Source organism: Pygocentrus nattereri, chromosome 22 (assembly GCF_015220715.1).
Source record: "Pygocentrus nattereri isolate fPygNat1 chromosome 22, fPygNat1.pri, whole genome shotgun sequence".
Classification (NCBI taxonomy): Eukaryota; Metazoa; Chordata; class Actinopteri; order Characiformes; family Serrasalmidae; genus Pygocentrus; species Pygocentrus nattereri.
This window is the reverse complement of record NC_051232.1, coordinates 2,661,891-2,686,317: the sequence shown is the minus strand read 5'-3', so window position 1 is coordinate 2,686,317 and position 24,427 is coordinate 2,661,891. Positions and strand designations below refer to the sequence as shown.

Here is a 24,427-nt window from a genome sequence, read left to right as displayed (position 1 = left end):
TTGCTTGTGACTGTATAAAGAGAGAGACGCGCAGAAGCCAAATAGAAATAGAAGTCAAGCGATGGAAGAAGAGAACATTATACATTTATTATTGAACCACCCTTTGAAATCCAAAAGACTGGGAATCGGGGTCAAAGAAAAGAAAAAAAACAAACAAAAAAAAACTCATTGCACTACTTAGTAAAGCGTTACTAGTAATAACTCTCATAAAAAATGTACAAATGTTTGTTAAAAATTTTTATATCAAGCCTTCAAATGATTTTGGTTACAGATATTATACATATGAAACTACATCATCGTGTTAAATGATACAATTGTAATTTTTAATGGAAAACAAATTAAAACCCATAAAAAAAAAAATCAGAAGCTCTCATTTGTTTAGGCAAATTAAAAAAAAAAAAAAACACACCATAAATAGTAAAAATGAGGTAACTGCTATTGTACCAAGCAGGAGGGGCAGGAAAGAAAAATGGAGAAAGAAAAAAAACGGTTTAGTAACGTGACTCAAATGTGCCTGGAACGAATTGACCAATGAGAACACGAGGTCAGCGTCGTGACTCTGTGGTCACAGAGGACATGGCGTATGACACTAAACTGGACAAGACGCTGGAGGATGGCTGAAAGGCATCTGCTGTTAAGACACTACGGGTTTCCAAGCTGACGCTACAAAAGCCTAACGACTCTACACAGCCCAGCCATAGAGCCTGCATAGTGCGACACAGTGGCTGTTATGACCACCCAAACCCATTTATGACACTCCAGTCACACACGCTCGCTCGCGCAGGTCGAGTCAGAGGCAAGTCGTCTGCAGTGAGTCGGACACATGCTGGAAATGGTTACGATGCTCCTACGACACGTCTATGGCAAGTTGAGAGGGCTTTATTCAACACAGAGAGACAGAGAGGAAAAAAAAAAAGCTGGGCAAAGACTGCGGGAGGGAAATCTTGAGAGGAAGAAGGATGCATCCGTAAGCTGCCCTCAAATGCTTTCATTACAACTGCTGCTAGGCTGGACCACCGTTATGGTTACTTAAAATAAAAAAAAACCTCATTCAACCCAAGTGTATCTCTACAACTCAGTCTGGGTCAAAACACCAAACAATTTCAAATGATATTGTGTGTGTACAAGAACTCGGACTGCTAGAACAGATCAGGGCAATCAAGCTGACGTTAACATGGTGGCCAATTAATCAATAGAAAAACATTCATTTACAACCTGGTGTCAAATAGCCACAGCAACACTGTCCAGCGCAGCAGTGTAGCACTGAGTTCGGGTGGGATGTGTGTGAATATTCTGTAAACCCACCAACAGTTGCTGGAAAAGAACACACCTGAGGACGGAGCACAGAAAGTTCAACAGAAACTTCTGCATAACTAAACGTAACTTGAGTCGAGAGGCAAACGAAGCCATTCGGAGTGGTTTGGTGCCAGATGCTCTGTTCTAGAGAAACGGAGTCAGAACTGTTCACCACTGGAGAGAAATCAGAGCTGCTAAGGTTTGTTTTTTTTACCACTCTGAGTGACGCCCTTCACATCTCAAACGTTTAAGTATGCAGGCATTTTATTCTCTAAGGAAAAACATCCTTCCTGAGAGAAAGAAAGAGAGGAGGACGGGAGAAGAAACCAGAATAAAAGGCCTGACATCATAACTTGGGGTACTCCTTCCCTGCTTTGTAGTGTACAGGTTCTGTGCTTTTTGGACATTCGCTCCCTCTACCTGCCTTTACCTGCTCCGTTTACACCCCCACCCCCACCTTTGCTACCCGACTGAAGATTCATGAAGGCGACCTTAAAGTGATCTTTGAGTGCGCATGCATTCCCAACCACCTCGTCCTCGCTGAGTGCGTGTTAAGTGCTGAGTCAGTGGTGATCCTGTGCTAAACGTAAAAAGGGGAGAAAGTCTTGGGGGAAGAAATGTAAATTGGACTCCTCCGTTTTCCTCTTTTGACTCTCTTTCTGCTCGAGTTCATCACTCAGCTTCTCTAAAAGCGTCACAGTTTAAAAGGAAAGGCTTGACCAATGATGCTAATGTGGCTAACAGTGAAAAGGAGGAAGGTGATCCCAGTTTGTGTGGCCTAATTTGCATAATGCTCACTAGAGGATCACACCAGGCCTGTGCCGGTAACAGAATCGTATGGTTTTGCGCTACTTTACCTTTAGTTTGACAAAACGTTAAGCTTTAACCCACAAGCCGTCACTGCCCCTGTGTCTACTTCAGAGTCAAACTCGCTGGAGGTGCTGCCATCATCATCATCATCTCTGCAGGTATATTTGCTGATACTTCCATGAACATCACTGATGTTTTGAGAAGCACCAGCACATTTACTTACATATGTACTATTACTACTAATACTAATACTAATAACTGTAGCAACACAGCAAGTAGAAATTTCTATTTGCTTGACAACGGTATCCCAGGTGATTGCTAGGCCATTGCTTTGGTATATAAGGTGGTTGCTAAGGTGTTACTAAGGTGTTACTGGACCATTTTGAGATGGTTCCTAACAGGGGAGATGGTTCCTAGCAGACACAGGGGGGTGGAAGAAAATGATGACGTGTGAGTGGGTCAAATAAAATAACAGCACAGTCCAGTAAAGGTTTTGGGTGCAGTGTACGGTCATCTTTAATTCGGCTAGAAAAAAAAATTATTTAATCCAGTAATAAAGAACAAAACTGCAATGTTGTGGTCACCGTAGCCGCTTAGCTTAGCCTGATTGTATGAGAGCTGAGACATTAACTTCTTTGGGGGAGCAACATTAATTAGCATTAATTAATTAACATTAATTAACATTAACTTATGGCTGCAAAACAGCAGTAAATGGGATTCACCATCACCGGGGGCCGTTTTCATTTAGCATTAGCAACATTAGCTTTTTTGACAACTATTCCGTTAAATTCTTTAAACTGTGGAACTTTCAGAACTCACCCCGATCTCGCTGTGGCACGCTTGCAGGAGGCTAATGAGGAATTTATCAAAAAGAAGGAATAAAGGCTAATAAAATAGATTTCTATGGAAGGAAGACTACATCGTTCTTCTTTTTCTTTTCCAGTATAATGGAGAGATGAATAAAAAGTGGAAAAGAAATAAAAGACATACTAAAAGTTAGGGCAGGAAAATCAACGTGATCCGATTGTGCTACATTAAAGCACGCCCACTGCTCCTCTTAACCAATCACGTGCCTCGTTAGTGACAGCCAATCAGAGACGAGAACAGAAGAAGTGAGAGCGGTTAAGCCAGTGTTCTGTACCACACATACAGGATAAATAACACACACGAGTAACCAATGATGCGCCAACACTCACGTGCACACACTCCTGCACGCACGCACACACACACACACACACACACGCACACACGCACACACCTCACAGTATTCCAATTCTATAAGACTGCTAGATCATAACTGAGCAAAAAAACCCACCCGAAAAAAAGCCCAACTTTATATATAGATACAATTTGCCATGTTTTTCCTCATTTTTGGAAAAAAAGGAACAATTTTTCTTTTTTAAAACATGTATGAATTGTGTCTGTCCCTCTATATTGACACATACATATATATATTTATATATATAACTTTTTTATTGGTAGAGTATAAAAAGCACATGCACACATTTGTCCACTTCCTCTTACAAGCTACCTTCACACCACCGGTGTGCTCACATGCTAGGGAATGTTAGTACACGTATCTGAACACGCACACGTTCCTGTACTTACGCAAACATACAATGAAGACCGCAACCACCCTGTACCCACCCGAGATTAAAAAGAAGAACAAAAACAACATGATCAGAGAAATGGCAGTGGTTGGAGTGACCTAGTCCGAGGAAAAAGAAGGAAAACAAAACAAAATCAGAATCTTTACACGAACCGTTATCTTTGGACTCATGGGGTTAATAACCATAGCGACCGGAGACGTGTGTAGGGGTGTATGTGTGTTTGAGAGTACACGTGTATCTGTGCTTGTTTCAGATGACGCTGAGCACAGCGCAAAAGGAAGTTCGGCACTGAAACTTTACAGTCGAGTGTATGTGTGACCGGTGGCTGTGGTGAGGGGGCATATGAAAGGAAGTTTTGACTATGCAACAGGAGACGGGGTGAGAAGTCCAGTGTGTTGAGAGATTTCAGACATTTGGGAGTCCAGCTGGCTGCAAAGAGCAATGTGATCCTGGGACAAAAAGTGGTGTGTGTGTGTGTGCGTGCGTGTGTGTGTACGTGAATGTGTGTGAATGTGTGTGTGCGAGTGTGAAACGGGCTGGGATTGTCACTCAGAATCCCGCTGGACTTCAGAGGCGTCCGCTCGGCAGATAGGGCAGGTTCTGTTAGCCTAAAGAGGCAAAACAAGCAAAAAAAGCATGAGGGGTCGACTCAATGAGAAATGAACAGGACAGACACTGAACCCAATACAATTAAAGGGGAACTGCACCAATATTTTAAAATGTTTGCAAGATTAAAGCATAAAGCATTCTGGGGGGGGGGGGGTGTACAGGTAGGGTCCTTTGAGGCAAAATTGTACCCAGTGAAAATGAGCACTTTTTCCATCACCTGCATTACATATAAAAACTCAAAAGATTCCTGGTTATCTTGGATGCTAAATAAAATGGCAGTATTTCATTGGGAGATACAGGTTTTGTACTGACAGCAAACAGTAACTTCACGAAAGAAGTTAAACATTTTTTAAATTCATGCAATCTGACGTAAAAAGATTTTGTTCCATGACGCATTTGAGACACAAACCAGAGTCGAAATTTCTCTGCAGTTAACGTCATAATCAAAGGAATTGTTCATTCATTTCACATTCAACCCCTCTGAGTAACTGTTGACGTCTAAACCCCTGAATTACGTAGAAAGACTGGTGGTATTCCCCTTTAATTACTTCATGGCTTTGAAACACACTCACCTTGAGCCACTTGTCGACACACTTGGCATGGAACTCATGATTGCAGGGCAGGACTCGCAGCAGCTGTCGAGACTCAAAGTCACACATACACACCACACACCTGCACACAAACACACAAGGTTTAAAACTTCATCAATTTAACATATAAAAGAACACAAGCTCATGTCTGTGTGTGTGTGGGTTTCAGCTTCCTAACAGCATTCATGCAGCTGATTATGCAGCTGTGCTTTTGGTTGATGATGCAAATTCGCATGCATGTCTTCCTCTGAAATTTCTTATATAAAACTCTAATGATCTTTTCCATTGCAACAAATGTAACTGTGCTCATGAAACTGCACTGGCCCGGCCCTTGGGAGCCCTACTGCGCATGTGCGTGACTCACAGCGTCTGCTCAGACTGGTGATTGCTGGGGTTGAATCTGTAGGAAGGCAGCTGTTCTATATCAGCTTTAGTCAAACCACGCGGTTTAGCTTCTCCAAGACGCTCGGCGAGGTTCAGCAGAGCCTGCACACAAACACACGTTAAAGAAAGGAAATTAATGAGAGGCTGGTACAAGGAAGTAATATACAGGCTTACACTAGTAAACATCTGTAAATTGTGTTTTTCAAGGTTACAGGACTGTGGCTCCTGAGCTCTTTAGCTTTATGGCTTCTCAAGTGGCGACTTCCATTTAAGATGAGACATTACAGGTGAACAGGGTCAACCGTTAAAACAAAAACACCACAAGTATTTTTTATATTAAAAGTCTTGCAAAAATTATATTTATTAAGGTAAGCAAAGGAGACATTACCTACTTAAGTGTGATTACATTCTTATTTTAAAAACCTGGCTTTTGATGACGTTAGAATTAAAATGTTTATTATGACTATACACTCCTGCAAAACCATCTTGCACAACAGATTACAGGAATCTCTTAGTTTTACTGTTATGAAACATTACAAAACAGTTTTAGGCCATTTTGTGCTTAAATCCAGCTACAAGCAATATATTAAGAAATATATTCAGTATTTTTCAGAATACGTTCAGAAACAAAAATGCAAAATTTCATGAATGCAGGTCTTCTAGAAGCTGAGATCTTGCTGTCTAAACACAGAGAAAAGCCAATTTTGAGAAAAGCAGCCAGTGAGATCTCCAAAAACATTAGCATAGAGCTATCTGGATACTCTACTGCGGTTCTACAAACTTTTCACTGACATATGACAACATAGTTGTGGGCGGAGCCAAGCTTTCATTAAAACTGCTAACTTGTGGGAAATAATCTTGGACATGACCCGAGTAGACACGCTGGAATAAATATATTTGTCGTTTTTTAAAAACAGATTACAGTTTAAAAGAAGAGATGGTACAGACACAATCTTCCAAAACTCAAAGCAGTAAAAATGTATGTTCATAGAAGTGTGAGCTTTAAAAAAAACCTGGCTAACAGTGATTAAAATGAGCTGGAACCTGTTCACATAATGGCATTAAATAGCTACCAACTATTAACACGCTGGACCCTTTTGATTATAAACTATGCATGTGGTTAATTTTATTGTCTTAACTTTCATACAGGTGTAACCAATGTCTGAAGATGTTGTGCATTTTCAGTCTTTGCTATTAAAAATCAATTTTAACTGAATTGAAAGTAGAGAAATTTCACCTCATAATTCTCCACCTCTCCATCATCTACATCCAGCTCTAAGCTGATGGCAGGTCCCACTGCTGTAGGCTGCATTGGAAGAACAGACCTAGAGAGAAAGCAAGAGAAAGAGAGAATCTGTGTCAACACAGCACAGCTTTTCAAAGTGGCGTGCTGCAAAACACCTGCTATGAGCTGCAATCACACTGCAGGCAGTACTGCTGCTGAAATGACTGCTATATGTTAGAAACACAAAAGATGCGTTTCACTGAGAAGGATTTCAAAAGATCTGAATTGGTAAGACTTGTGTATTTTACAGGAGGTGTTGCTTCGTTATTAATTTTTATTATTATTATGCTATTACATGCACATACATTAAAGCATATTTACATTTCTGAAGCTCATTAGCGCTACAGATATAGTTATAACTTATTATTATAGCTATAAATTATTATCAATGTAAACATTCAGCTGCATGTTTAAGTCTGTCGTCATGCTTGTAAACTGTATTTATTTTTATAGTTTAACACCAACATAGTTCACACGTGCATTTCTCTACCAACAAAAGATTTAAGTCAATAAACACGGAGCCCCAGTGTGGACATTCTGGACAATGTCTATATCTTGTTTGAGGATATTGACATATATCCACACGTATAAATCTTCTAACAAAAGATATTCTGATGTATTCAGGTGGTGCGAATGTGTGGGCAAAACTCACAGGAAGTATGGAAGGAGGCTAGGGTGATAAGGGGGCGGAGGCACAGCCTGCTGGGAACGGTAACGCCGGCCCGTGATCCGTCGAGGCATGAAGTGAGGATATGGCTAGAGACAGAAAGAGAGAAAAATTAAAACCCAAAGTAAAAACATCTGCTATTTTTTTCTGGTAGCTAATTGAAAACGGGCAGGGGCGATTTGACGATCACGCTAATGTTAATTCCATTAAAGGACGACTAACGCGAACAGTGTGGCTTTTCACAAGCGTTCAGAACAAATATAACGTGCAAGAAATGTCACACTCCAAATGTATTGTGCTACAGTTTCTTATTAGTTTGATTGGGGTTGTTGCCAATGTTCTCTAAAGTTTGTCTAAACTAGCAACAGTCGCAAAAATAAAATAAATTGTAAAAAAAAAAAATATTTTTTTTACTTTGTGGACGGAGCAAGGACAGGCCAATTCCTGAACCCTGAACCCTGAACTCATTCAAAAGTCACTCAAACTCATTTTTCTTTCCTTTCCAAGACTCATCCACCTTGTTCTGCTGAACAGTGAACTATTCTCATGATGCACTAATGTAATAAATAATGCATTATACACAAGCAGCAGTGTGGGAGCAGTGCACTGTACATAATGTAATTGTGATGTATTACGGGTAATGTAGTCCACTCACCACTCCGAAGAGCTCCTGGGGAATGGGTTCATGAGAGAGAAACTGCAGAGGGGTGGATGGGGGCAGGGGGCTGGGGTGGCCCGAGTGGGGGTAATTAAAACTGCCCCCCACAGACAGGTGATCCCCCAGAAGCTCCACTTCATTCTCGATCCTCTGCAGTGGCTGCAAATGCAGAAAATGTACAACTTATTCTGTGCTGCACCAAAGTAATGAGCAATTGTGTGGTAATTAGCAATATTTTCAATACTGGACCATCAAAAATAATTACACTTCATCATTTATTGGCAATTAATATCCTGCCCACTCCTAAAACAGACACACATACACACAGTGGAGACAGATATGAGGTGCTGTAGTTCTGTGTCACTGGTCCTGGCAAGAAAATATGGTTGTTCCTCTCTTTTTAGTAAAAGAGCCAGAAGGTTGTTAAGTGGTTCCTGAGATTAAGGTTAGGTGTGGGAGTAGCGTTACACAACTACTGTAATAAATAAACAGAAACACTCGCTGACATAGTAACACGTATAGTGTGTGTAGTGCTCACCGATCGTGACTGTTGTGTCTGGAAGGGCAGGAACTGTCCTGGTGGGGGCAGATGAGGTGGATGGTGCGAGAGGTGTGGAGGATGAAGCAAAAACGCAGGATCACTGGAGAGAAGAGACGGAAACGCGTACGGGACCGGCAAGTGCTGCACCGAACACGCAGGTAACATCTACAAGATGAAGAGCGTAATAGCATGAGATGGGTGGGGGTGGGGGGAGGAGGAGGAGGAGAAAAGAGACAGAAAAGACAAAATTAAGGATTCAACAGTGCAAGAAAGAGAAAAGGAGCAAATAATAAAAACAAATTTACATAACATACAAAAGACCATATTTCAAATGTACCATTTTACTTTAACTCTGACACGTCACACTGACATACCCATGCCATAAACACGCCATGCTGTCTTGAGTCATTTTGACAGAGCGTGTAATACAGAGTCACTTTTCCATTACTGTTAAAGTTTATAATGAAAGTCACAACATTTGGCGTGATTGTTAACTAGCAAAAAACCGGCATGTGGCAAAAGCTGCCATGACTTTGGAGCAATTTCTTGTAGTACTAACACAACCCTGCTATATTACTAAATTAAATATGTCATGACAACTCATAACAGCTTAGGACATCTGCTTACGGCAGAGTTGTCATTGTTATGCAGTCAATAAAGGCAGAGCAATAGAAAATCTATCAAAACTGAAGCTTCCCATTCTGGCCACAAGGTGGCAGAAGAGCCTTACAATCAGAAGCAACAATCATTTATAAAGGGCTGTGTGGAGCAGTATACCCACTGGAGGCGGGACGCTGCACACCGGATAGTGCTGCTGGCCGCTGAAGACGACGGAGCAGGCAGGCACCTGCTGCTGAGAGGAACATGCTGGGAGATGCTGTCCTGTACAGAGTGGAGGGGGAAGACCGTGGGGCGGCACCGGGGACACGGTGTATGATACCGGGACTGTACCCTGAGGGAGCTACAACACACAGACAGACATCCATTGATATCCTAGGGCTCATCATCCACCAGAGATTAGGAAACACAGTCTTGGTTCATCTGGTTGACAAAATCAGCCAATATTAAGGTACTAATTATTACCAACAGTGCATGCACACACACACACACACACACACACACACACACACACACACACACACACACACACACACACTCCAGTAAAGCACTATTAAACAAAAACTAGAAGTCTTTCATTTTTGAGCATATAAATTTACACTGAATGGTAGAATCATTATTGGCCATAACCGATGAGAATCGGTAAGGGTCAAGCTCTAGCACTAAGCTTGGACAATAAGGTAAATGTAGACCAATAATTATCACGATTATCACTACAGAGTGATCAACGTTATAATCCGAATCAGTTAGGAAGTTAAATGTGAGCATGATTTTTTTCCTTGATGGTATTTATACACTATATAATTACCTACTGGGCTAGCTTCTAGCATTACTCAATAATGTATAACGCTTAATATCTTAATATTTATAAACAGCATTGATGGCAGGTAACACTAAACACCCAGCGGTCCACGCTCTTTTGCTTGAAAAACAAAGTACTGCCAAACTGGTGTGTCGGCAGCCTTGTTCTGGACAAGCTTGTCCATTTTGCTCTCTACAGGAAGGTTTTTGTTTCATTTGCAAGTACCTCAGCATTCTCTGCCAGACAAATCCTACATTATAATCTCCAATGTGTGATGTATGAAGTATGTATGTTGTGTATAAGTAACTAGTGGGTGATGTTCTGTTAGTGTAGCCTATGATAGTGTTATAATTTCTATTGTATATACTGTATGTATGCTTGTACAAGGGGAAAGGTCATATATAGGCAGAACAACAAAAAAAGAAAAATATCATAGCACCTAAAAGAGACTGGAAAAAACCAAAATGTCCAGCATACTGGCACAAATTCACATTATTGTGATATTCAGCTACATCAACGAGCAGCCCAAGGCTACCCATGATGAACATGAACTCAATTGCTTCCAAACCGACGCACACACAGCTCAGATGACCACAGCAAAGTCCGTTAGTTTAGAAACAACCATGCTTGTAATGTATTATTGAATTTAAACTAACAACAAAAACTACCGACCCAAACCACAGCTGTCCTCACCTGTTCATGGAGGTCCATTACCATGGTGCCCTGTTGCTGTGGGTGCAGTAACCGTGGCGACAGTGTGGGGGGGTGGAAGGCGCGGGGCTCGTCCAGGCCGGTCGGAGGGTGAGGGGGTGCCTGGCCGTATGGATGGAGCGAGTGAGGATGAGGAGGGTGGCGATAGTTTTCATCCTGACCGCCACCAGGTGAGCCGTGGTGGGGCGGGTGGAGCCGAGACAGACGCTCGCGACGGCCCCGCTGGCGACGAACTGGGGGGCTGCAGAGACAGAGGAGAGAGAGGGGCTTTAGAATCATCACTGATCAATCCCATCAACTACTAATATTACGTGTTACATATTACTTTAATCTATAGCATCAGTATTATCAATATAATTAGCATTGACGTACGAAATATCAACGTCATCATTCTCAGCCAATGTAAATATTGCATATTTTTTCTAAATTTAATCAATCATTTCTGTTCATTTGCTGAATTTAACATTAATACTACATTAATAATATTTTTTTTCCTACTACATTATATTGCGAACTAAAATTTGCACACGTTCCCTCTCCGAGGCAAAAATACAACGTATATATAAATACAAATAAAAAAAACGTGAACTCCAGTTTACAGCATTGCACACACACGTGGTCTGTACCTGCGTCTGTGTCGTGCAGGCGTGTGACAGCGCTCTGGGTGGTAGGGCGTGTGGGGGTAGGGGTGTGGCCTCCGGCTCGGAGGCAGCTCCCACGGTCTGATAGGAGGAGAGGGAGTGGAGGGCGGAGCCGAGGTGAGCTCCAACACAGACTGCTGGGAAAGACGCTGGCGCTTTGGACTTGGGGAGTCCTCAGTCTTGAGAAAGGTGGGGGAAAAAGAAAAAAAACAGTCAGTACAGTAAAAATTTCTCCTCCATATAAAAAACTTCTGTACCTATTTTTCTTCAAAACATTTAAAACAGCTCATTACACTATTTATAACTTATTCTTCCTCACATCAATCGGGATCTTGTTCATCTCTTGCCTTCAGTTTGGGAAATGAGTAATAATTCACTCTTCCTACCAGTCTCTCGGGAAACTGGGCACGTTTTCAGATTTGATAATACGCCTCAGCATGTAATGAAGTTTTTCAGAGGTTTCCCATCCAGACATGCTAAGCTATGCAGAACGAACTGAGTGAACCAACAGGCTACAGCGCCGCCCTGAGACAGATCAGTGCTGCATCTCTAGGTAGTTAAGAATATTAAAAGCCCAGCACGCTTGGTTTTCAAAACATGTGAAGAATAAATAAATGAGAGGGAGTAATTCTTGTTTGCTGTTATTCATTTTGAGTACAGTCAGTCTTTTGTGCCTGACAGCATTAAAGGCATTTCCTCTGACGACATGGCCTCCTGTTGCCTGAAGCAAAGTGAGGTCACTTCCTGTAAGAGTGAGGAAACCCTAGTGGGGGAGGGGCTGCTGCTCAACACACACACACACACACACACACACACACACACACACACACACAAACCAATACCTTCATAACATTAATGTACATGAATGTAATGGGTTTACTGGAGTAATTTTTCACCATTTTCTGTTGATCCAGTCACCATGAGATATTCACACAACGTAAAGGGCAGCTTGTGTTTACAAACGGTAGAAGATAATTGTTTTGAGTTGAGTTACGAGGCCTGTGAGTGACGGTGATCTGTAAATGTCAGTGGGTGGGTGAGTGGGTGAGTATCCTGTGTGGTGTAACAGTGATGTACATGCAACGTTGTATGATGAGAAGCAATTCTTATCTGCTCCATCCACCCCACGGCCCTTTATAGGAAATCACTGACTCACAGGGAGCTTCCTCAACCACATACACACACAGTGGACCACTGCCTCCATGAACACAGACATGAACTCAGTAACTGACTAATACACAGGCATGTACACATGTTTTTATACAGTGTCAGTACTTTATATATATATATATATATATATATATATATATATATATATATATATATATATATATATGTGTGTGTGTGTGTGTGTGTGTGTGTGTGTGTGTGTGTGTGTGTGTGTGTGTGTGTGTGTGACTAATATACATATATTAGTCAGCTAGTGAGTTAAAATGTCTGGCTTTCCTCCTCCAGAGGAATGCCACCCACTTCTATACATACACATATAGATAGTCGACATGTGTCTGATCCACTCCTACCACCAAAACACATACCATCCATGGCAGAGTCACACCAGCGTTGAGAATGATCCACCACCCAAATAATACATGCTTAGTTCGGGTCCCGTGGGGGTCCTGACCATTAAATCACAGGGTGTAAAGGGGGCTACCAAAGTATGCAGAGAAACAGATGGACTACAGTTCGTAATTGGAGAAGTACAAAATGCTCCTATATGGTAAGTGGAGCTGATAAAATGGACAAAGAATGTAGATCCAAGGTAGGTGTACTTGATGAGGTGGCTGGATGGTATATATAAGTTTCTATATGCATTAATAACCCATATGTATTATTAGGGGTGTAACAATCCCCTCTGCCCCACCTGATTCACAATACCGGGTTTATAATTCGGTATTCGCACAATATTCTGAACAAAACTCCGAGAGATGATGACCATGTGGATTGTGCTGTTGCACATCTCAACACTGGTAACACTACAGCTAGGAAGCAGGAGTGGTGCTGGAGTGAACTCATGACTGGTGTTGATCGTCTGCAGACTTTGGTATTCAGACAATGCGACTGCATCAGATGGCATAATGAACAGAATACAATCTCCACAATGCAGTTAGTTTTGCATGTGATATCAAGATACACAGGTAGCTGTATGGAATATTAAGTATTAAGAATCTTTCTGCCATGTTCTGTATTAGTTTGAGGCAAGAGGAAGTCTTCTAACTAACACACACACACACACACACACACACACACACACACACACACCCCTATTTAATCATATACGAAAGTCTCTGTGTCTTAGTTGCTCAGGCTTATTGTAAATGTCTGTAAAGAGGGTGTGGGCGGGTGAATGAGTGAGGAAAAAAATAAATAAAAATGCACATATAACTTTCAGAGGATACACACACAAATAAAGAGAAAACAAAATGTCAAATGAGGCACAACTAACAACGTCACACACACACACACACACACACACATACACACACACACACACGTTGTGGGTGGTAAAGTGATCGCACACAGTAGAGTGTTAAGCCACAGTGTGGAGAGACAGCCAGCACGGAGACTGTGTATGTGTGTGTGTGTGTGTGTGTGTGTGTGTGTGTGTGTGTGTGTGTGTGTGTGTGTGTGTGTGTGTGTGTGTGTGTGTGTGTGTTTAATCACTAACAGGAAACAACTGTGGAGAAAGATCCAAGACACACACGTCTGAGTCAGGATATTTCTTTATTCCCCTCATGTGTCCTTAACCAGTCTGAGAGTAAAATGTTCCACACCTCCACATCTGCTCTACAGTCTACATACAGGAACCTCATCGATATGAAAACTGCCACAGATACCAAAAATCAACAAGACACAAACTCTCAACCGATGACATCAGAATTTAATGGGGCCCGAATTTACACACACTACAGTAGTTTCAGTTCAACAGTGCTTTACTGACTGATATGACACCTCAAACAGCAGAAAAGGTGAGTTTTTAACTCAAACAGCAGAAAAGGTTTTAAATAATTATTAATGTAATGTGGGAAGGTGAAGCTTCCCAGCATTCTCAGTGATTCTCTTGTTTTTCCCATTGCACGTCTTTTATATAAAGCTTTGTTTTATAACTACAGAGGGCACAATGGGTAAGAAAATCAGGCTGATATCAGTAAAAAAAACAAACAAACCAAACCAACCCAACCTGTTGTGTGCTGCCTTCTTGGCCAGCGCTTAATCTCAGCATGACCACCCTGGTTAAAAAGGTATTAAAATTTTGAGTGATGGTAGAGTCTCCTTTCAGGTGGTCATCTTAAGTGAAGTGCAAAAGACCTGCTTTCCCTGCACACAGTGTGAGCACATTTTCAGAAGAGAAACCGTGAAAATCGACAACACTAACAGAATCAATGGCCGAGGAATTAGATGAACCAATGGAGGACTGGGAAATTAAGCAGGTGATCTCAAATCTGAACAATAATAAAAGCCCAGAACCAGATGGATTTATTAATGAATTTTACAGAACCTTTAAAGATTTTTTTTTTTTTTTTATCTCCCCTGTTAAAAGCGTATCATTATGCATTTGAGTTTAAAGTTTTTGCCCCCTCCTGGAAAGAAGCAACCACTGTAGTAACACTGACACTGTAGCGCCAGTCCTACAGACCTATATCACTACTGAATACAGGAATCTTAGCTACACGCGTCAGTAAGATTATTACTCAAATGATCCATCCTGATCAGACTGGTTTTATTACCGGAAGATTCGATGGAGATAACGTCATTACTTAATAGAATGTCCTATTAAAAAAAAAGAAAAAGAAGCAATGATTACTTCGTTGGATGCTGAAAAGGCCTTTGATCGTGTATCATGGCAATATTTGTTTCAAACATTAAAACGGTTTAAATTCGGCCCTAATTTCATAAATTGGATACAGACACTAGTCGGATCCACAGGCTGCCGTCAGAGTTAACGGGTGTAGACCAGAGAACTTTACATCGGAACGTGGATGTAGACCGGGCTGTTCGCTCTCGCCTCGTCTGTTTACAATCAGTATCGAACCACTAGCACAGCCCATTAGAGACGATAATAATATAATAGGAATTGAAAAAAAAAAAAAGAGGAACATAAATGATCCCTCTATGCAGATGATGTACTACTGTACCTAACAGAACCAATAACCACGATACCAAACTTAAAGAAGCTTATTTCTCAGTATGGATATTATTCAGGATATAAAATCAATGTGGAAAAAACAGAAGCTATGGATATTAATGGCAAAATACCATAAAATGTACAACTTCAAAGTGGATTCAAGTGGCCAAAAGAGGGCATTAAATATCTTGGTATGCACATCCCTAAATTAGCATCATAAAGACTTTGTACCAATTATAAAAAAATATTAGTAAAGATTTACACTCCCCCTCTCTCTGCTAGGTGGTATGGAAAGTATACGCATGATGTCTTGCCCAGGTTGCTTTATTTCAGATGTTACCCATTGAAGTTCCAAAGTCTACTTTTAATAATTGGGATAAATTGATTTCTCAGTTTATTAGACTCAAGACATTGCAGCTAACCAAATCAGATGGAGGGCTTAAATTGCCTAACTTAAAATATTATTTTTGGGCCGCACAGATGAAGCCCTTATTAACATGGATGCAGAATAATATGTACACGCTGGCTTAATATCGAAAAAGGTATGGTGTCCAGAGCCCCTTCATGTCTTACCATTCACGGATGCCCCTTTAAAAGAATTGGCACAATGGACTGCAGGTACCCTTAAGATATGGAAAAAAGTACAATCAGTATTTGGGCTACCTAAGACACTCAGTATTGACCAGTATTGGATATATGAAAACCTTTTTGCCCAACAATTTAGATACAGGGTTTAAAAGATGGTCAGAGTATAACCAAACGGTATCAGGGGTTGGATGGGGGTAACCTTAAGACATTCGAACAGCTGGAACAAGAATTTACTCTCCCCAGAACAGACTTTTTAAAATATTCGCAGCTGAGAAATTTTCTTAGTACACACAAAGAATGGGAAAAACTTATAAAACCTACACATACAGAAAAATATTTAATGGAATTACAAACAAAGAATGAAGCGGAAAAAATAAAAATAATTTGTAAACTGTATCAAATATTCATGTCTATGAGTCTAAATAACTCCTTGAATATAAAGCAGAGATGGGAATCAGAATCAAAGGTGAACGTAACAGAGGACTTGGAAGGAAATGTGCACCGAAGCAAGTCTAGTGACCAACTCCAGCATCTGGAGAGAACTCAAACGGAAAGTCATCACCAGATTTTTCCGAACACCAGAAATAGTGTCAAAGATGGGTTTAACACGCAATAGTTTATGTTGGAGAAACCGTGGAGCACAAACTGGAAACCATATTCACATATTTTGGTCGTGCCTTAAGTTACAGATGTTCTGGAAGGAGGTATTTGGAAGTGTTTCAGCAGAACATTCCACAAGATCCTAGAGTAGCAATACTGGGAGTAATACCAGATAACCTAGAAGAAAGATCCAGGAAATACCTTCCAGGAATATTGTTAGCAGTAGCTCTGAAAGGTATTACAACTAAATTGATGAATCCAGACCCTCCTACTTATAATTTATGGATTCAAAAGGTATGGGATGTCTACCAAATGGAACAAATAACGTACTAAGAGATGGGGCCCTGTTAGAGATCTACGGATGCAGTGAGATTTTTTAAAAGTTATTTATTTTTATTATTTAGGTATGGATGTATAACGATCTGTTTAATATATAATTTTCATTTAATTTTTATAATGGTATTGGTTACTTTTATTTTAAAGTGGATTCCCTTTGTTGCTTATTCATGAAGATTGTATAAAACACAGCTTGTACCTTTTGTTTGTTTTCATGGAATCACTTCAACACTGTAATATAGGGGAAAAGAAAGAAGAGAAACTGTGAATACTGCCTGAGTGGCTGCTCCCAACACGGAGACTGTAAATCCTCTTCTTTCAAAACCACAACGCCTTTCTCCAGTAACCTGTTTCAGTATGGGAGGCATTGTGGTAACATCTGCTCTAAACAGAGAAGAACATGCCCATGGCTCTTGGTACAGGTCGGTAGTTCCTGCTATACTTTGGACGGTTTTGCTACAAGTTGAAGAAATGAGTTTACAGCCTACAGATCACTTAAACAATTTAATGGCAAAGCTATGTGTGTTAAGGCAGCCTATAGACCGCGGTCACTGTAGCCTATTAATTCATTTATGATATTAATTACAATAATAGGCTGCCTTTAGTTTTTAATAACTTTGATTTAACCACAACATCAAAACAGTCACCACTCATGTCTCACGAGGGACGGCGTGCTGTGCGTGAAAGGCCACCGCATGGCTGCTGTATGCCTTGCTTTTGAAACCAAACAGCATATTTAGGATGACATGAATATGGATATATATTAAAGACAGAAACAGGACAAAAGAAAGAGGCGAGACCAATGTGATCACACTGGATCTTCTGACACTGAAGTTGTCTATTTTAATTGGTAAAACAGCTCAACCCAACTTGTGGAGAATAACTGTCCGATACTTAACAGCTACATTAGCCGAGCCAATTTCAGACATCAAACATGCCTTGGATGATTAACTGCATTTGGGGTTAATTTATGAGAAAAGTATTACTTTATAAAGGCAACTTCCTGCGTTTGCAACATCATTTTAACAGCGTTTTTTAACGTGACGCATTCCTTATAAACCCGTGCACCCTTAACTGGATTAATCTATCATTTTGCTCTACTTGATCAAGGCCTCCACGTTTTATTTATTGTCCAGTTCCCAATTTAAGTCCTTATCTGCTGCTGTGCACGTTTTAAATGAGGTACACACTGACCATACCCACAAACACTCATACACTCAAATAACAATACTGAAAAAAATAAAGTAATAATGAAAGAAAAACGAGTGAGAAAAAAAAAAAAAAAGAAAAAGATGGAAGGACAGGCTAAACAAAGGATCAATCAAAAAGACAGAAAATGGAAAGACAGAACAAAAGAAAGACTGAAGGAAGGAAAGCGAGAGAATGAGGGAGGAGGAGGGGGATAGCCCCTGGGGACAGTGAGGGGTAGGGTATAGCTTTAGGAGCCCTGAGGGTCATCAACTACAGGAGACAGATCGCCTGAAACACGGATCCCCGAAACACAGAGCTCCCCCAAAACACAGAGCTCCCCCAAAACACAGAGAAAAACACAGAGCTCCCCCGAAACACAGAGCTCCCCCGAAACACAGAGCTCCCCCGAAACACTGAGCTCCCCCGAAACACTGAGCTCCCCCGAAACACTGAGCTCCCCCGAAACACTGAGCTCCCCCGAAACACAGAGCTCCCCCGAAACACAGAGCTCCCCCGAAACACAGAGCTCCCCCGAAACACTGAGCTCCCCCGAAACACTGAGCTCCCCCGAAACACTGAGCTCCCCCGAAACACTGAGCTCCCCCGAAACACTGAGCTCCCCCGAAACACTGAGCTCCCCCGAAACACTGAGCTCCCCCAAAACACAGAGCTCCCCCGAAACAGAGAGCTCCCCCGAAACACAGAGCTCCCCCGAAACACAGAGCTCCCCCGAAACACAGTGCACCCAAAACGTAACGCCCCAAATACAGATCCCCTGAAGGAATGCCCTGAAACACAGACCCCTGCCCAACAGAATGCCCCCAAACAAAGATCCCACGAATCAGAGGACCCCGTGAAACACCAAGGCCCCTAAACAGAGCTCCCCCAAACACAGTTCCTGAAAACACAAATCCCCCCAAAAACACAGGCCTGAAAATACAGATCACCCCCAAAACAGAACAGCTAAAAACAGAAAGCCTGAAACACAGAGGCACCCTTAACAGCACAAAGGCACGCGCACGCACACACACACACACACACACACACACCCCAACCCCTCTCTTTTTCTCAGTCATGCGCGCGCACACACACACACACACACACACACACACACCCCAACCCCTCTCTTTTTCTCAGTCATGCGCGCACACGCACACACACACCCCAACACCTCTCTTTTTCTCAGTCATGCGCGCGCGCACACACACACACACACACACACACACACACACACACACACACACACACACACACACACACACACACACACACACGTGTCCAAACATGGTCCGACGGGTCCATTAGTATGAAACATTGATGGGGCTGCCAGTCCATGTTTGGGTGGGTGAGGGGCACCGCAGAGACAAAAATTAGGACAGAGCGTCTGTGGGCGTCACAAGAGGATCACAGTGCCTCCCCTCCCCAACCCACACCCCTCCCCAACACAACAATACTACTGAACACTACTGAGAACGCGCAGTTTCATCAGGGTCAGATAACTGACCACCTAATCTGAGTCATGGCTGAGCTTTGGAACATGCAAAACACAGAGGGGCCTCTATTGTGTTGACTGTTTCTACACATTCCTGTTCCTAAATCCTACACAGTGCTGGGCAACAGAACATGCATAGCATATCATGAAACGCAAAAACAGAGACTTCAGTCACACAATCACCACGGCTTCCTCCAAAGCCACGGCTAGATAACACCAGCCTAGTGTACAAGTAAACCGACCCAGCAGGACTATCGTTACCGCGACACTGGACTGTCCACACTGACATCTCAGAAAGGTGCAACACGAGCCCTCTCACCAATCAGCGCTCCTTACTGTGTGCTCCTACAAATCTGAGAGGGTTCAGATGAACCAGGACATCCACATAATACAATACGGCCAATTACATCAGTGAAAATACTACAGGCACATCTTGAACCATCTCACATTACTGATCTTTCCATTGGTTTTTAATGTGCTACGTAAGGTGCATCGTTTTTTGACGAATCAGTACAATTTTTGATGCATTATGCAGGGCAGAGTACTACAGAGTACACTGTGGAAAGCACACTGCACATCCCAGAGTAAATCCTACACCTCATATGTCAAACAAAAGGCCTGCAGGCCAGAACAGGCCCGCCACACAATCCTATCCACCCCACAAAAACTGTTCATTTTCTATTAACATTAACACATTTTCACAACGTGCTGCTCTACAGTAAACGGCACGCACTGCAACGTAATGCGCACCCACTGTCCTACCCAAACAACAAACAGTCTATGGGACAGCGGTTACACCCCAACTCCACACAATTCTGTGCAATTCCACACCAGTCATGTCACCAAAATGCATTTCAGCTGCAGGTCAACTAATAAACAACTATAACTCAGCAGCTCAGAAACTGAGGCCAAGTATTAATGAACGTGCAGCAAAGAGAGGACGCCAGGTGTGTAGATAGGTAGATTTAAAAGAACGGAAAATTGGAATTTTTCACGTGTGCAAGGATTACGTCAAGGTCTACAAGGGCCTGCACAATGTTAATTAAAGTGGAGTGGCCCACAGATTTACTAGTGGAGTCCGACACCCCTGTCCTACACAGACGGCCACTAAAACAGGGCTAATAGTGACCCTATTCAAACATATTCATGAAGAACAGCAAGAACTGATCTCACTTTGTGATGCTCATATCTTAAAGTGAAAGCTCTGTAATACATAAACATACTCTGTAAATCTCCGATCAGCCAAGAAATGCCAGATGTTTGAAAACTGACATGGCATGACATTAGCCACGTTTACATGCAACATAGTTCGTTAATAATCCAACTAATAGCTCAATGGGAATAGAATAAGTCCATGTAAACACCTCGATCGGTGTAGTCTAGTCCGATTGAGGCCATTCGGAATACAAATTATCATCCGAGGTGGGTAATCCTATAAATAATCTGGACCTCACGTGATGTTCGCTGTCATGGTAACGTTTACTCAAAGTGGTACTCCACGCATGCACGTCATTTTGCATCGGATTACTTGTAGCATGCATGTAAAAACATTTTAAACTTGCTTGCGACGCACCAGTTCCCCATGATGTGCTTCCATCCACACGTCAGGCTTGATCAGGCCTAAATATATATTTGAAGCCACAACAGGGATTTCACTTCAACATTAAGAGGACGTCTATATTACAAATGCTATAAAAGGGAGGTTATTTCGTCCACAGAATGGCCATGAACCTCAGGGTCCTTCTCCATTTCTCTCTTTCATCATTTTCCAACCTTTTATTTTGTCTCTCTCTCTCTCCCTCTTTCTCTCTCTCTCTAACCCATTTTGCGCCTCTACATGCTCAAGCGAGGAGAGGCTGTTTGTCTGTGTGGAAGCTCAGGAATGAACACACAGTTTCAGCATGCTATGTTCAGGTCCTACCATGAGCCGACACGTTCCTTCTCTCCTCTGTTTGAAAAGAACTCGTTCCTATACAATGTTATGATGCTGTCTGCTGTGTGTGTGTGTGTGTATGCATGCGTGTACATACATATCTATGCATAGTAAATGTATTGTTGGTCGCAGTACTGTGAAAAAGTCAGAGACCACCCATCATTTTTCCCCTAGTTAAAATGGTTTACAGTATGCAAAAGAAACGTTTAGCTTTATAAAAACACACACGCGCACACACACACACACTCACGCCTCAACAGTTAAATATCAGATTTTTCACTATTCGGTGTGTCCACTGCTTGCCTTTATTGCAGCTTCCGTTCTTTTCAGAAGACTCCAATGATTTCCAGGAAATCTGCTGTGATATTTTTAACACCCCAAAGTTCAGTCTTAGAAGTTGGTTGAACTTCCTGCTTCTTATGATCCAAGTAATCAAACACACATTTAGTAAAGATGAGGTCTGGACTCCTGGGTGGTCAGTTCATCGTCCTGTGAAAACCAGGTGCTTTTTAGAGAAGGGCAGACATGCACCGGCAGCCTACTGATGACGTCGCTGCACGCTCTGCCAGAGCACCAAGCAGACCCTCCTGTGGGCACCCAAACAGTAGGTTGTCACAACGTAACTGTGTTAGGAATAAAACCTGATGGTTTTACTTGACGGTTGCTGTTAGAGGGCATTAGAAAACTTTAGGAAACGAACGCATGTCCTCGCTAAGCAGCAGCAACCAAAGGTTACCGTGCCATTGGGCTGCTTCTGTCGTCGTGGCAAAGGGAGCATGTGACGTCACTGGGGCTGAGCGCGTATCTCTGCAGCCAGACTGTTGGTTTTTTTGGTTAATTTGCAGATTTTTTTTTTTTATATCCATATCTTTTCTCAGTGAGAGCTTCTTGTCAGCTACACATCCTTTCAGACTCATAGCACTGAGTTGTCTCCTTACAGGGGAAGGATGGAAAGACACACCTATGGATGATGTTTTCAGATCTGAAGTAAGAGTGGTAGATTTTCTCCTCTCTCTCTCCGAGATGAAAGCTTTAAATGCCATTTATCTGATGGGGACAGTGGTGGTCTACCAAGTCTTGCAGGTGGTTGTTAGAAGATGCGTGATCAAGTCTAATCTGCTCAGAAATATCTGAAAAATTGTCCTCGGTGGCCATTCTGACTGGAATTTAAATGTTGGGTCTCTGTCTGTTCCACAGCACTATACACCCAAGTACCACCATATAATGTTTCCCATCTGTAAAAGTATCAATATTTAATTGATTATCTATCTATCAATAAACCATAATGTTAACCTGGTCAACAAAAGACATGTCTTGGCTTCTCAAAGGCAGGATAATTTTGCTGGTTAGATCTGCTTTTACTAGGACATTTGTGTGCTAAAATGTACACACACACACACACACACACACACACACACACCCCCACCCCAAAAACCCAACCCTTCTTTCGTTTTCCACACAGTCCACCTCTCTCCTCTGCCACTGCTCTCTTGCTTCGTTCTCACCCACTACGCCCCACAGCTGGAGGTGAAATCATTAACGCCTCCACTCCCCCATCTCACCCTCCTGTTCTCTCTCCCCTCCCTTCTCTCCCTCAATCTCTCACCGATCATTCTTTGCTTTCTTTCTCTCCGTCTATGTTTTCATCTCTGTGTCTTTTTCTCTCGCCTCTAATTCTCTCTCTACATTCTTTTCCACCCCCTTTCCTCTCCGGAAGTCCTGGCCCCACCCCCTGGGGCCTAGCGCCGGCCAATCACAGCACAGACATGAACTCGACCTCCCTCTTCCTCTGACTATAAACACTGTAGTAAGAGCGAGGCTGGAAGGTTCACACACCCACAGCCAACGTCATAATCATCACCAGAGCAGCCCAAGCTCTGAGTGAATGTGAGACTTGCGCACTCAGGCAAATCCTACAAACAACGTAACCCGGCAAAAACAATAAAAACAGCTCCAAGTAGCAAACGAGAAAAGGCAAGAAAACCAGCGAGAAAAACCAGCAAGCCGCAAGTCAGCAAACACGAAGCCTTCGCTCCCCCCCCAAAAATAAACACAAAGCATGCTTCAGCACACACACACACACACACACACACCTAACAAGACACGGTGTAATTTTATATGAATTATTTCTCACTGAAACAAACTGATAAATAAAGTGGAGAGTCTAATCTTTCAAATCGACAGCACATCTGCACTGTCAACAGATGTTTAATTGCTTGTTTACTGTATTATACAGCTATAAAACTGTCAGTCCATTGTTTTATGGGCTAGCCAAGTGTCCGATACCTGGTTGGGGTTTGGTTTATTCAGTACACAGTCTTGTTTTAGACAAACAAACAAACAAAAACAAACAAACATTCTTCAAAAGTTCATCACAATTACGAGAGTTGACAACCATTTTCCATGTTGGACTGCGGCCAGTTTATATAAACAAAGAAAGCCGAACATGTATTTGCTGAGATCTTTGCTGCAACAAAGAATAAAAGTTTTAACTTCTTACTTGGTGCTACAGCACCTCTTGAGTTTGTCATCATTTGGGCGCTATAAAGTGTAAACAGCTAGGAAGCAAGCCGGCTTATCAGCCAATTAGGTTTAAGTGTTTCAAGGCAACTCAAGTGTTAAACACGGCGATTTACATGGCAATTAGTTGTCAGTTAAAATTTCTCGATTGTGATGGGTCAAACGCTTAAAAGGTTTTTAACATCAAAACAAAAGATATCAGGAATGCAGACTCAAACTATCGAAACAGAACATAGACCAGATATAAATTGGAAAGCCAAGCCAATTAAACAGACCCAAAAGAGCCTTACCTTATCAGTGGCATCGGCACAGGCCGGCTCCGAATGATAGTGATACACTCCTCCCATTGCTCCTAGAGAGAGAGAGAGAGAGAGAGAGAGAGAGAGAGAGAGAGAGAGAGAGAGCTGTTATTATAGTGCCGT

The 24,427-nt window shown here is 42.1% G+C and overlaps 1 protein-coding gene across 1 annotated transcript in view; it reads right to left on the bottom strand.

Annotated features, from left to right (window-relative positions):
* Positions 1-3,558: 3,558 nt before the first annotated feature.
* Positions 3,559-24,427, bottom strand: part of rnf38 (ring finger protein 38) — a 49,267-nt gene continuing 28,398 nt past the window's right edge. Inside the window, exons 3-13 of the mRNA XM_017685865.2 lie at positions 24,296-24,357; positions 11,208-11,401; positions 10,564-10,822; positions 9,232-9,411; positions 8,448-8,615; positions 7,907-8,068; positions 7,237-7,340; positions 6,537-6,624; positions 5,280-5,401; positions 4,898-4,997; positions 3,559-4,324 (exon numbers count right to left, since the gene is read on the bottom strand). Of these exons, the coding sequence (XP_017541354.1) occupies positions 4,262-4,324; positions 4,898-4,997; positions 5,280-5,401; positions 6,537-6,624; positions 7,237-7,340; positions 7,907-8,068; positions 8,448-8,615; positions 9,232-9,411; positions 10,564-10,822; positions 11,208-11,401; positions 24,296-24,357 (1,502 nt within the window). The 3' untranslated portion in view covers positions 3,559-4,261. The remainder of the gene's footprint in view (positions 4,325-4,897; positions 4,998-5,279; positions 5,402-6,536; positions 6,625-7,236; positions 7,341-7,906; positions 8,069-8,447; positions 8,616-9,231; positions 9,412-10,563; positions 10,823-11,207; positions 11,402-24,295; positions 24,358-24,427) is intronic.